The sequence below is a fragment of the Pholis gunnellus genome (genome assembly GCF_910591455.1).
Source record: "Pholis gunnellus genome assembly, chromosome: 7".
Taxonomy (NCBI): domain Eukaryota; kingdom Metazoa; phylum Chordata; class Actinopteri; order Perciformes; family Pholidae; genus Pholis; species Pholis gunnellus.
Genome location: NC_136533.1, coordinates 26,819,057 through 26,833,444, shown reverse-complemented (window position 1 = coordinate 26,833,444; position 14,388 = coordinate 26,819,057). Strand labels below are relative to the sequence as shown.

Sequence of the window (14,388 nt, the reverse complement as noted above, 5' to 3'; positions counted from 1 at the left end):
TAAAGGCCTATATACATTAAACATTTGTATCTGTTCAAAAAAATCCTTTATATATGGGGTTCACTTTGTGAACAAATATTTTCTCTAGAAAACTAACTTCCACTTAACATTCACTTGCTGGCACTTGCTTTATGTATAAAGGTGAACCCACATCCTCTGGTTAAAGGGCTGTGACTCACTGCTGCCAACCTGTGTACAGACTCGCACACACGCATTTGTCCTAATGTGTGCACACAACCTTCTAGCCTGTGGTGTTGTAAGCTATTGCACTACATAATGAAGTGTTTCCTGTGGACAAAAAACACTAACACCTGGAATGACCTTGCACCTAAATCAAGCAAGATTTTAAGATGTATCATGCTATAATCAGCTAGGTTTATATATATATATATATATATATATATATACCCTTGAAAAGGCAAGCACATCTCCGTCATGGTTTTTATTTTATGGGGATTAAATACGCAATAGCAATCTAAAACAAATTGAAATGCTTATTCTACATAAACTATAAATAAACAATAACAAATTATTCACTTACTTTGTTTGGTATTTTTGTCATATACAGATATGCAGTGATGATTGCTGGGTAATATGTATGTTGTCCAATGTCTCTATTTGATCATGTGACTAGACGACAACTATTGATCATTACTACTTTTTTGATTGTTACTGTGTGAGCCGCAGGCATTTATATGCTGGAGCCCGTCAAGGTGGGGACAATTGAACTACTGTATAATACTGCATGGTAGTTAAGTCTGTGCATCATATTCTATAAACTGGTCATGTTTTGTGTAAAAACTCCGACTGGGAATCCAAAGTGAGATATTGCATAGCATTAGTTAATCATATCTACACTAATTACTGACATTACAGTATCTTACATTCCTGATTTTAACATTTTGTAATCCAAACAAAATCTTATTCTTACTCTAAGTTTTTGGCAGAATAGGCACCACTTCAGCTCCGGTTTATTCTAAAGTCCCGCCTCTGAGCTGGTAGAGCCAATCAGAGTTCAGGATAAAGGGAGTGGCCATATGCAATATGAATATATGCAATTCAAATGGAACCGACTTTAAATTCTTACTACAGACTAATCACCCATTACACACACACACACACACACACACACACACACACACACACACACACACACACACACACACACACACACACACACACACACACACACACACACACACCAATGGAGACTTCTTTGATGAGCTCAGCGGCAGCGTGTGCCCCCTGCACGAGGGCTCGCGTCCATGACGACAGATCCCAGTGGGTCTCCACTCGGAAGATGTGGGACTCAATGCCCCGCCCTGTGCCCGTCCGAGTGGCGAACACCATGTCCGAACCCTGGGCAGGAGAACCCCGGGCGCTGCCAGAATGAACCAGTCTGGAGGGAGAGACATGAAAATACAACACCCCTTTATTGTTGCATGGATGAACATTGGCAAATTAAATTGATTTGTTTCATCTGTTTATTAAAGTTGGCGAGGGGATGAACTGGGTGATGCCATTAGGGTTGCTTCTTTCAGGCGGGGGTCCCCAGGGCAAACATCATATTTGCATTACAAAACCCTTCTCCTGACCTAGCAAAATGTTTCACTGTAAGTTTAATGTAAGCAACTTTAAACTTCCAGGTACATACCATGAATTTGTGGACCGTATGTTGGCAGTAGATTTTAAGTACAGTACAGTACTGAAAGCCTGCTAAATTGTTCCTGGTCAGCTGATGCCTGGCAAAAATGGCCAATCCAAAAGCATTTTAACATAAATATTATTATCTGTACCATGAAGAAATGATAAACCCATATTAGAATTATGATGACAGTGAACTGTTCTGAGCAAAAAGGTCAAATCTGTAAACGAGTAATGTTTGATCTCTGGTCTGAAATGTTTCCTGATTCCTAAGATATGTGCATTCTGGCTACAGCCGAATGACCCTGCTGTCTGTTGTCCTCACCTTGTGGCTAGCAGCGGGTGTGTGAGCAGAGGCATGGACCAGGACTCTCTGCTCCATGGCACCGATTCGAATAGCAGGATGTCCTTCTCCGTCAGTGCCATGACCACTGGCTTGTACTGCTGCCGTCCACCTTCCAGCTGGACCTAAAGAAGAGAGTCAGGTGGAGATGTCCATACTCTCCAAATCTCCAAATTACATTTTGTACTACATGTATCGTCCAGTAATTCTACAATTAGGTTTACTGCAAAACCAACCACTAGTCAACTTGCATGAAATAGTCTCCAACCCTACGAATCATTACAGGTAAGCCTGGCTATGTTAGAGAAGTAAGCAGATGTGTTCTCCATTTCCATAGCTATAGATCTCACTATCAACTTTATTTGTAAAATATTACAACATTACTGAATAGACACAGTACAGGTCTAATGATATTTAATGTAGTTTGAAAGGGTGCAGGTAGGTATGTAGTCTGATGAGGTACAGGTAAAGTGACGTAGTTTAACGGGGTATAAACTATAATGGCTTACAGATATAGTGATGTAGTTGGACAGGTAAAAGCATCGTGATGTAGTTTGACATATCACTATGGCGTATGGGTAGAGGGTAAAGTGATACAGTTTGACGGGGTAAAAACTAGTAAAGGGTACAGTAAAGTGATGTAGTTTGATAAGGTACAGGTTTAGTGAAGTAGTTTGATGGGGTATAAACTATGAGGAGGTACAGGTATCGTGATGTAGTTTGACATGGTATGAACTACATTGGGGTGGAGGGATTTAGTTTGATGGGGAAAGGAGAAACTACTATAGGTACAGGTATAGTGAAGTAGTTTGATGGGTACAGGTATAGTGATGCAGTCTGGCGATTAAACTACGATGGGGTACAGGTATAGGGATGTAGATTGACAGTGTAGCGGTGTGGTGATGTTCTTGGACATTGGGGGTGTAACAATACACGTATTTGTATTAAACTGTTCGGTACGAGGCTCACGGTTCGGTACGCATTACGAACCGAACAATACTTTTGAATAATACTATTGCATTTAAATTGTGGGAAATATAATGTTCTCTTGGTGGTGCCACTGCGCTCAACATGGCAACCCACCCGACGTAACAGACGTCTGACACTCCCACCACGGAAGAACAACATTCTACATGCTATGCTAAACTAGCTTACCAGGAAAAGCAGCAGCAGCACACACACTACAAACTCTCCCCGCAGCGTTTAGGTAGCTACTACCTACCGATTCAAACAGGGCTCAAGGTATATTTATAGCCGCAGATATGAGACGCTACTCCGGACTGGAAAACCAGGCTGTACAAACATGCTCTGACAACAGACGGCCGGACGTCACGGACTACACAAAGCTATCTGACTGAAACGACATAAATAGGCCGATGTCATTAATCTAGCATCTCAGAAAGCAACGGCAGTGCAGCGGATCTCTGGCCTCCTCCAAAGATCAGAGAGATTGTGACCTTCTTATACAGAAGCACAACAGCAGTCCACGTGTTCAAGACAAAACAGGAGTTGCTGCAGCTTCCTGTACACAAATTAATCCATCATTGTTCAAAGTAAAAAAAGAACGTACTTTATAATGGCATTTCTGTTTTTTTGCTGTATTAAGAGAATTCTGTGAACCGTTACACCCCTAATAGTGATGTCGTTTTTACAGGGTACAGCGACAGAGGACTTAAGCAGCTCATCCTGACAGTCTGACCTGAATTTTGACAGCATTGTGATAAAAACAAGGCGGTGTGTGTTTGTCTGAGTCATGGCTGAGTGACTGGAGTACTGGTGGAGTTACAGTGAAAAGCAATGACATCAAAACCAGACAGTGCGTTTGTGGGTGCAGCCATGGTGAGTAGGTGGGCTCTACAAGAAATGGTGCAATGCAACGGAAACCTGCATATGTGTTTCCTGTCTGAGCCTGGTCAAGATAAACACAGCCAGACATCTATGCATTCAACATGGCCTTGAATGGACACTTCATCAAAGTGAAAAGATATTATTCAGAGGGAATGGACTACAGCTAATTCAAGAAAACACACTCTTCCTGTGTGTTGCTGCAAAGAGGAAATGCCAGCGTATATGTTTGAGATCTGTGTATGTACAGTGATTTAGAAGAAATGAAATAGGTACTGTGGCAAACTAAACTGAAAAACCACTGATACCATTTCCTGTTGAAAGCAACCTGTGTTTGAACTTTATATTTATCCAACCTGAAAATGCACTGTGTTCCCACACTAGCATCAAAGCATGTGCTGATAAAAAAAAAATACTTATAGTGTAATTATCTTGGCCAAAAGTCTACCTTGATATGTATAAATAACAAGTTTTTAATTTAAATATACCATAATGCAACATTTCTTATGTATTTAATTTTGAAACAAAAAATATAAAAATGTGGTGGTTTTGGTTGTAGGAACATCTTTGTGTTGGAGCAACAGTATTTCAAACTGGGATCATGGCTATGTTTAGCATTTCAAACGGTTGGAGCACCATCAGAACACGATAAGATGGATAGTTTCACTGAAGAAACAATATTTGATTAGAGATTTGTTAGCCTCAGAGCCATCACATGCAGATGCCGACCTTCAACCAGATCCAAAAAGAAACAAGTTGCTGGAGCCCAACCGTAGTTGTGGCCGTATCAATGAATAGCTTTCCATACAACAACTTTAGATGGTACAATACAATAGGCAGTACTGCAGCTGTTGGAAGGCATGTTTCTTCACTTTTAACAGAGCTAGCTTAGCAGTTTTCCCCTGCTTCCATCATTTGTGATAAGCTAGGCTAGGCTAGGCTAAGCATGCGCACGAACTCGATGTTCAGAGATAACATTTCTATAGGTATAGTGGAATCTTTAAACAAATAGTTTTAGTCTATTTATGTAGTTATTCGCTGTATTATTATTATCATCTATATGTCTGAGTGTTATCCCATTTGTGTTATTAAATTATTAATTATTAAAACTCTATGCAACTGCTTATCCCCTGTATAGACCACTTCACCGTTGTCAACGTAAACAATCCAAATGTGTCCCAGTTTATTTCCTGTATGTGAATGACATCAGCTGACAGGAAGTAAACACGGACCCAAGACGTTGACTAGCAATGCATTTTTTTCTCCAAGCCGCTAAACCAAGATACCTGTTCGGCCAGCCAGCCGATGTGTTTGAGATGGGGGTGGGTGGCGGCCGAAGACGAGGCCCCCAGGTAGGCGTTGATGTGAGCCAGGGTGTGCGGCAGCAGAGCGGCAATGTTGGTGTGGACGGCGGTGAACCAGGAGTTGGCGGTGGGGCCGTCTTTGCAGCGCAGCACCACCGTGTGCTGGCCGTCCGGGGAATGGAGCTCCAAAAGTCTGAATAGGACACGTATCAGCAACCCCACACAGGAATGAAACAAAAATACATTTCAAGTTCTCACGGAAAAGAACCAACCACAAGCCAAAAAGGGGACTATTAAGGTCAGAATGAATCAGCTTTCTGAAAGATTTTCTTTGGGTACATTTCCGTTGAAAATACATTTTATTCTTTGAAATTTACTTGAAACAAGCTATTAAATAAATAATTGTTCTATGTATGCTCCTTTGAGCCGTGTCCATATTCTAGACCAATGAAAGGAAATCATGGAATATTGAAACTTGACAGGTTTAAAGATTATTTTAGGGCCCAAAAACAGGATCGGGATGCCAGATATTATTTTCAGAAGTTACCCAGAGATGCCATCATTTTGCATGTGAGTGGTACTGTGCATGTTCTATGACAGTGGAACAAATTTTCTGTTTTAAAAAAAACAATAAGGTAAGAAAAAGATTGAGAAAAAGCTAATTTTCACGAAAGTTGTCACTGCTTTTGTTTTTTCCTTTTTCTCATGGAATCGATATATATTCAACTTTTTCCACTAGGAGCGGGAACAATGTCAGAAACAGCACAAACGTTAGGAGCACTAATTGACATTCTACATTCATATTTTTTCCATCTTAACTGTGTGACGGATATTAGTTTGTGTTAACGTAATGTTTTATTTTTAAATGAAAATACATTACAAGTGAAGTAGTGCTTTTGTAAACAAATAGTAATAAAGTGTAAGGTTGAGTCTTACCGGCTACTCCTATAAAAGGTTCCATAATACTTAACCAATCAAAATTGATGACGCGTAAATCGGTTAATATTGAGGCATCTCGTTCTCTCTGTCTCTCCTCTCTGCCGCACTGCTTGACTTGACTGTTCATCCGACCGTTCATCCAAACTGATCAAATAATTTGGGCGCAAAACCCGCCATTATGAATCAATGCTTATGTTATTAAGCCGCTCATGCATCATTTTTACTCTTTATTCCATGATCTTTTTTTTTTATGACAAACACAAACAGCAATTCATCACCATCATTATGTCTTACAGAAGTTAAAATACAGGGGGAAGAAAAAACGATTACACCTAAACTCTGCTGCTTCTCAACAACTTCTTTCACATCGTACCTGTTCTCCAGATCAGGCATGGTGAGGTTCCTGCTGATGAAGCACATCTTCAGACTAATGACTTTTCTGTCTTTGGAGGAGGAGGAGCCGCAGTGTTTGGGCGACCCGGAGTCCTCGCTGCCGCTGTAGCTGGGCGACTGTGGGCGGACGCCGTCCCACGGCAGGTCGGCCACCAGGGACGGCTTCTTGAAGAGTGGAGAAACCTCGCGGATGTATTTCACTGTGGAGGACAAACAAGCTTCACGTTGGTACTGTATGCTACATTTGATGTTTGACAACGATACCAGTATCAGAAATTTCTCTGATAATGCCTAAAATGCTGAATCAGCAAGAACGCAAGTCTATGCACTGATCTGATATCACGTTATCATATTTATCGGCTCATTTACATTACACAGGAACAACCATAGACTGTATCGAAGAAATGAAAGTAGTCATCATGACATCACCCATTGGTATGTGAACTGCCATTTAGAAGCCTTGAGTTTGGCGATTTCGCCGTCGCCATCTTGGATTACGGCTGTTACGTAGACTAGAGTATACGTCTCTGGTAGTGGCAGAGACCTGTCAATCACAGTGAACCCATTTATGTTATGGGCATTATATTATGGTACATTTAGATTCAAATAGACCATAAAGCAGGTATGCTTTAGGGCGGGGTTACGGTTATTGACAGGTCGATGCCAGAGCAGTATGAGACGTCTCTACGTCACTCCTCCGCATTCCAAATATGGTCACTTCTGTTCATTGGTTGCAACAAAAAACAACATGGCGAACTCGAGGCTTCATAACATCAGTCCACAAACCAATGGGTGACGTCACGATGACTACATCCACTTCTTATATACAGTCTATGGTTGCACATGCTCAGTACTGATCAGACAGGTGCTTACGGAAAGTGTAACATGTACGTATAGCAATAATTTACACTTGGAAAATCTGTCAAACCAAATAATAAAAGAAAGTTTTCATTCTCGAAATGTTTTGCTGAGGGTTTCACCTGAACCAATCATCTCACATCCACGCAGGATCTATAGTTATTCAGCTGTTAAAAAAAGAAGTAATATTACAGAGTTTTGTTTTTGAAGCACTATATCGGTATTGGGAAGGAAAAAATTGTATCGGAACGTCTCTAATGTTAATAGCTTCAATTTGAAAGCAGCAATAAATAGTTTTTTGCCACTTGGGGGGAGCTAAAGATACAACAAAACATATCTCATATAGAATGATAGGACGATAAATGAAAAGTTGATCATGGTGAACAGACTCAGACAATGTTGCTATTTTTTCTTTGCATTCATCCTTTATTTATGCAGGGAGACCCAATGATCTATGATTACCTTATTTAAGTAATATTTATAGGTAGATATTTATTTTTTAAACAAAATGTGAGGTAAAGTGATTCCAGTAGGTTTTAGTGCCATTTTAAGAATTTAAAGCATATTATAAAGATTATCGGGATAACATTGTTCATCATAATTATTTTGGCCAGAATGATCGGGATATGAAATTGTCTATAAAGTCCCAAGCCTAATTGGAACCAGCCTAATTTTGTAAAGCTGCAAAAAAATGAAGTTTCTAATAAGCATCCAATAACTCTTAAAATGTAGCATCAAATGCTTTATAATCTATTCCACCCGCTGTCTTCTCGCAAAGCAACATCAAGAGCCAAACAGCATTCCCTTCAAGTTTTCCCAGGTACAACCATCCTCCCCTGAATTGGCCAAATCAAGCAAAAATCTTTTAAAAATATGTGAGATCGACAGATACGTCTTATCGTAATAGAATAAACACGCCAGGTTGCCGGAGTTTGTTAGAACAGTTGTTACACATCCACAGATCTCGAAGGAAAACAGTGTTGATATTTTTGACCGTCAGTGGGATTCCGCCCAATAACACCCAGTCACTCAGGATATATGGTGCGGCCGGTCGTAAAACCAGGCCATAAGGAAACACTCTGGGAGGTTTTCTGGAAGAAGTCCGCACTTAATCTGCTCTTAAATACACTTTGGGGCCCCGGTTAGGGTGAGACTTTTCAAACAGTCGCAGAAAGCTTTGGCTCGATTCTGTCAACGCTCAGCTTGTAAATTCATGTGGGACGGAAAACATATTGCTCCCCGTGTTTTGTCCAAGCCCGAGTTTAAAACATACCTGATTATTCATTCGGCGAGTTATTCAAATGGGAAGGACACTGGTCACATTACGGCCAAGAACTTGTAATGTAAACAGTTCCTGCTATCTCTCAATAGGTCTTAAAAAGGACATAGTGGTCCCCTTTGTGAAATTATCTTGAACAAATATGAGTGGAATTGGCTGTACAGTTGTGGTCGGCTCCTAAGTGATGGATTCCCTTTCCAAATACGGTTCCGCGGCCCTCGTTGCGATCTCTTATCCTCCCTTGCACGTGGTGCCCATTTCATCTCACGAGAGCTGCAGAAAGATAAAGTCTCTGAAATGAGCTCAGCAAACAGTTCATGACTGAGCCGTAGAGGCCAGAGAGAGCTGCACGATGCATGAGTCCCTGCATGCTTTGTGTGTGTGTACATTACGCCGTGTATGACTCAGTTACAAGGCGGGGCTGGTAGTAACGCCGAGGCACCCAGCCAACAAACCGAAGGCTCATCTCAGCGGCTCTCACAACCACACCAACAGGGTCTGGGATCATTTCTGCAGACGTAAGTGGTTCGGGGTAAGTGAGTGAGTGAGTGTGAGAGCATTCCCGAATGCCCATGTTTATGTCTGAGGGTCGTACGGAAGAGGATGTCTCTGCTGCAAAGCTCCGCTTTCAGCTTAATAATCGGATTTGCCACAGAGATGTTCAGCCAAGATATTTTCCGTCCGCGAAGCAGACCCGGGGCTCTCTGTGGTTGTGCATGTTTACATCTTCACATATCAGAAGATATAGCTATATATATATATATAAAGCTGCAAAAAAAAAAAAAAAATATATATATATATAGCTCACTGAGCATCATCGTTCGAGTCATCTGTTCGCAGTTCAGCAGTTATATGCGATTGTAGTTATGATCCTGCACTTAATAAAATGGTCACTACTCTAATGACCACAGTATATAAAGAACTAGGATGTAGTTTACAGGGAATGAAGATACATTCTTAATGCTAGTCCCCAGGTCCAATATTTGGCAGTGAGTAGCATGTGATCTATTTAAGGGAAGCAGAAGAAGATTTTGTTTTTAGAGAATTAAATATTTGTATGTAATATGTCAATTTTATTTATGAAATACATTGGCATAGTTTCCTCTTGGAATTTTTCAACAGCCGGGGGGTATTTTAATGATCCTGGGCGGCCCCGACTCATCGTCAGATCCAGTCTGTTATGATGGTGGAGATACACAAAAAATCCGGCAAACAAAAGGAAGGACGAGGCGGTTTTGACACAAACTGGGTCGCAATCTTTCTCATTTTACAGCTAAACAGCACACTAAAATATCTTTCTGCAAACATTTGAGGCGAAAATTAGGCAAAGCAGTAACCAAATCTTGATTCGCAATCCATCACTGCAGCCTAGTTTGGTCTGTCTGAGTTTCGCGAGCCATGGTGTGTTGCGATGTACAGACCTCATTCACATTAAATTGAGATCGAGTCGTGCATATTCAAATTCAGATTCGGCATATGTGATTCTGTGATTATGAGCATGATGACCAACATGCACCAGGCAATTGACAGAAGTGATGATACAGCAAGAAGCCATGACAAAAGGTAAGGGACCCAGAGTGGAGCCTTGGGGGACCCCAGTGCAGTAAAATGATCTCTTGACATATGAAATCAATTGCAGGCTTGTGGGTCTAAAAGTCGCTGTATAAATGTGAAAGAAATTAAGCTCAAAACAAACCTTTAAAAGTTCTCGGCTTCATTTCTAACATCTGTGACAGGTAAATCAGCTCCATCTGAGGAAGAGGCACAAGCCAACACACTATTTGTGTATATAAATATCAAAAGCTCTCCCACACATGTCAGGAAAGTCTGAGTTAGACAAAACCCATACACGCTGCATCACCTACACTCTCTGTAGCTATATCTATTCAATGTCAGACTGATTTGAGAAAAATAGGGTAGCTGTACAGAAAGCTATATGTGTTAATGTTTTACAGAACAAGCCTTTTAATCAGAGGCACAGGGAAAGAGGATATGAGAACAATTCATTTCCCAGCACTGGCAGGGAGTTTCACAATGATGGTTGTTCTCTGTAAAGGGGAACGTGAAAGCAGGTTATCATCATTGTTATGAGTGAGCACTGACAAACTTCATATGAAGAGTTGGTTAGTTTTTCAGAATTCTTAAATCTTGCCACTGGATTTGATGAAACTGTTGGCAACCTCCAGCTGATGATGTCCCTCCAATAAACAATAGTTAGAGAAGCAGATAGTAACAATGCAACAAGTATGAAGGCAAATCACTGTCAAAATCCGAGAGCGCAAATGAGATCCATGTGCTCGCGTATTTTACTTTGACGAGGGCTTTTATATCACTCCGCGAGCAAAATTCACTCGAGAAGCTTAAACCTGTTCGCTCGCGAAACTTTATTCTGCTCGCTCGTGAGTCTTTTAGCTGCTCGCTCGCGAGTAGTTTTTCTTTTTGTCAGTAAGTGGGCGGAACCAGTCTCCATTGTATCTCTACATCTAATTGGTTACAATGCTCGTCTTTGGATAAACCGGATATCACTCTGACACAGACGCCAGGTCTGTTAGAGGTGGTTATCAATCCACCACTAAACACTACTCCACTACATTTGCTTTGAATTCACTCCATCATTCTATTACAGACAATGTGTGTTTGACAGTCAAACTGTGACAAACAGCTCAAAGACACTCTTTGATCTTAATTGATTAAAACATGATGCGATCATATTTAATCATACTGTTGTGTTTACAGAAGAGATATAATGTAGTTGTATATAATATGAGCAACAATTTGGACCTGCTCAAGTAGTTAGTGGATGAAAAAGTATTCAGATCCTCACTGCAGTAAACGTACTAATACCATACTGATGAAACAATAATCCACTACGAGTAAAATACCTGCATTAAAACCTTAGTCAAGTATGTTATTATCAGCAAAATGTACTTTAAGTTGAAAGTAAAAGTACCCGTGCAGTAAAATGTACATTATTTGCCCCTGACCTGTAGTGCAATCTGAAAATCTCCCCCTGGCGTCTGTGTCAGTGATATCCGGTTTATCCAAAGACAAGGATTGTAACCAATTAGATGTAGAGATACAATGGAGACTGGTTCCGCCCACTTACTGTCAAAAAGAAAATCTACTCGCGAGCGAGCAGAAAAAAGACTCACGAGCGAGCAGAATAAAGTTTCGCGAGCGAACAGGTTTAAGCTTCTCGAGCGACTTTTGCTCGCGGAGTGATATAAAAGCGCTAGTCAAAGTAAAAAACGCGCACGCATGGATCTTATTTGCGCTCTCGGATTTTGACAGTGATTTGCCTTCATAGACAAGACTTGTTTTAATTCTGGTACCAGTATCAGAATGAAATGCCACTGATAAAGTCTAAAATGCTGTATCGATCCGATATCACTATATATAATTTATCCCCATTTAAGCTAAACAGGAACAACAACAACAACAACAACGGTATCATTTGCTACTTGGTCGCTTGCTACACATATATGGTTAAACACTCTCATGCAATGTAATTTTTCCTTGATAATGCTACATTGTGAACAAACAATCAGGAGAGCTAGTTTGCGTTAGCTGTTAGCAGTTGGTGAGCAGCACAGTCCTGCTTGGCTAAATAACGGAGCTAACAGCTAACGTTGATTCCACTGAGTTACATTAAGATGCATTCAAGCTCCATTTGGCAAAGTACTTTATAACGTTATCATGTGTTCAAATGTAATCTTGTAAAATTTAGTTTTTGGTGGAAAACCTGAATAAATCCATTCATTTTTTAAGAAGTATTCACAGTAATATAAAATAGATTTAATTAAGAGAGTTAATTATGACCCCTTTAAATTGTTTGTTTCTTAATACACTGGTATCAGAACGGTACTCATTATGGGCTGGTTAGCAAGTTCAGGTATTGGAATTGGAATCAGGAAGGAAAAAAGGGTATTGGAACATCTCTAAATGTGACGCCATAAATAAGGTGCTGACAAACTTGTCCATAATATTCTCCATTTATCTGGCTCTTTGATTGTAATACAATATGTATAATAAATGTATTGACACATCTTTCAGATTAAGTTGTCAGATAACTTCACGACCAACGCTTCTTGAATCTCGGTTGAGAAAACGCTCTGCTGCCGTGAAGCACGTGAATGCTCCGTTGTGTAATATGCTGGCAGTGTGGACCACTGTATATCTGCTCCTATTCAAGTTTTTGTTTGGCTAAATGAAAAGGGCTGTGAGCGGTCGCAGTCTTTGATGATGCCACAGAAATTAGATCCTTGGTCATGGGATGTAGCCTCTCTAAACAGCTGAGATGCTCCACACACCACAGGTTTATCCATTGTGCCATTTCTACCAGCTACATTGTCGCTTCCAGAAGTGATTCTTCAGCCCTACCAAGCCCTAGAAAACAATTATGGGAATATAAGAAATACCAGCAGCTCATTAGAGGACGTTTACAGTGGCATTTGGGGCTTTTCTGTCAAATGTTTTTTTGATATTTCCATCATTAGAGACAGATTTAGTGCTTTCTGATTGCATCACATGTCTGTTAGTCTATCTCTTTCTACTTTGGTGCTGTAAAAGGAACTCAGTTCTGTCAGCTCCACTTCTGCTTCTAATTAGGTCTGTACACAGAGGACTACCAGCTCAACCTGTGTGTGTGTGTGTTCACACACTTTTGCCTCTGTGTATGCATCTACAAAAATGTGTGAAAAGGAGATTCCCCAGACATGCCAACCAACATCCCATGAGGCCAGCTCAACCGCCTCCCTTCTTTACCTCTGTGTCTTTATTATGCAACCAAACAATAGGTTTGAGTGCAAAACATTCCACACTGAAGTAAAAGTTTGTATAGTAAAATTATCAACACTGCAATCAAAATAACATTGTATTACAAGTAGAGAATATACGTATGTGCTAAAAATGTATTAATGCGAATCCAAAAGTGGACAGAAGTTACATGTAAAAGAAATTAAAATATTGATTTTAAAATGATTTTACTAACGTAAAAATGACTGGCCAATAGTGAGATGTCCCACACCGCCCATGGGATTCAGCTCAACAACAAAACTTTTGGATTAGCATTAATACATTTCAATCACCATTTTATTCTAAATTTATAAAAAAAACATTTTTTTGCTTGCAAATCTAAAAGTTGCCAAAAAATAATTGCTAAATAAATCAATAATTTCACGCAATATATATATATTTACAATGATTTTCTGAATAAAAAAATGATTTTAATTAATTTTTTTAATGAAGCTGGCGTGATCCTCCAGAGTCCATGATCAGACCTGCATCCATATTAACGGTAGACTGTCATAATTGACCAATCAGAATCGAGCATTCAACCAAGCTGCGCAATGGCAGTGGAGAGCCAAGCTGTCACTCCAATTTAGACTGGCCAATGTGTCTTGCATCTTTCAGCGTAGGTCCCGCCCACGAGTGACAGCAAACTAAAACTTTGGATTCGCTTTAATACATTTTAATGACAAATTTATTTCGCTTGCAATTAGAAAAAAATGTCATTGCAGTTTGGAAAGTTTAACTCTCAAAAATGTTCTGCTTGACTGCATAATAAAGACCCAATACCCTTCACACCTCTCCGCCTGCAGCAACACAAGGGGAGAGGAAAACCAGTAAGAGGATGGACAGAAAAAAAAAGGATAATACGTAGACGAGGAGGAGTGCAAAAGGCAGAAGAGTCTGACTCGACACATATTTGGTTGTGGCGTTAGTTGTGGCGAAAAGCTATCCGTGAAACTACCCGCCTTTCACTCTTCTTTCTCACCACACAC

General features: G+C 40.2%; 1 protein-coding gene across 1 annotated transcript in view; it reads right to left on the bottom strand.

Moving 5' to 3' along the window:
- sntb2 (syntrophin, beta 2) overlaps positions 1-14,388 on the bottom strand; it is a 31,352-nt gene that overhangs the window by 6,055 nt on the left and 10,909 nt on the right. Inside the window, exons 2-5 of the mRNA XM_079163153.1 lie at positions 6,449-6,668; positions 5,119-5,329; positions 1,970-2,112; positions 1,203-1,399 (exon numbers count right to left, since the gene is read on the bottom strand). Of these exons, the coding sequence (XP_079019279.1) occupies positions 1,203-1,399; positions 1,970-2,112; positions 5,119-5,329; positions 6,449-6,668 (771 nt within the window). The remainder of the gene's footprint in view (positions 1-1,202; positions 1,400-1,969; positions 2,113-5,118; positions 5,330-6,448; positions 6,669-14,388) is intronic.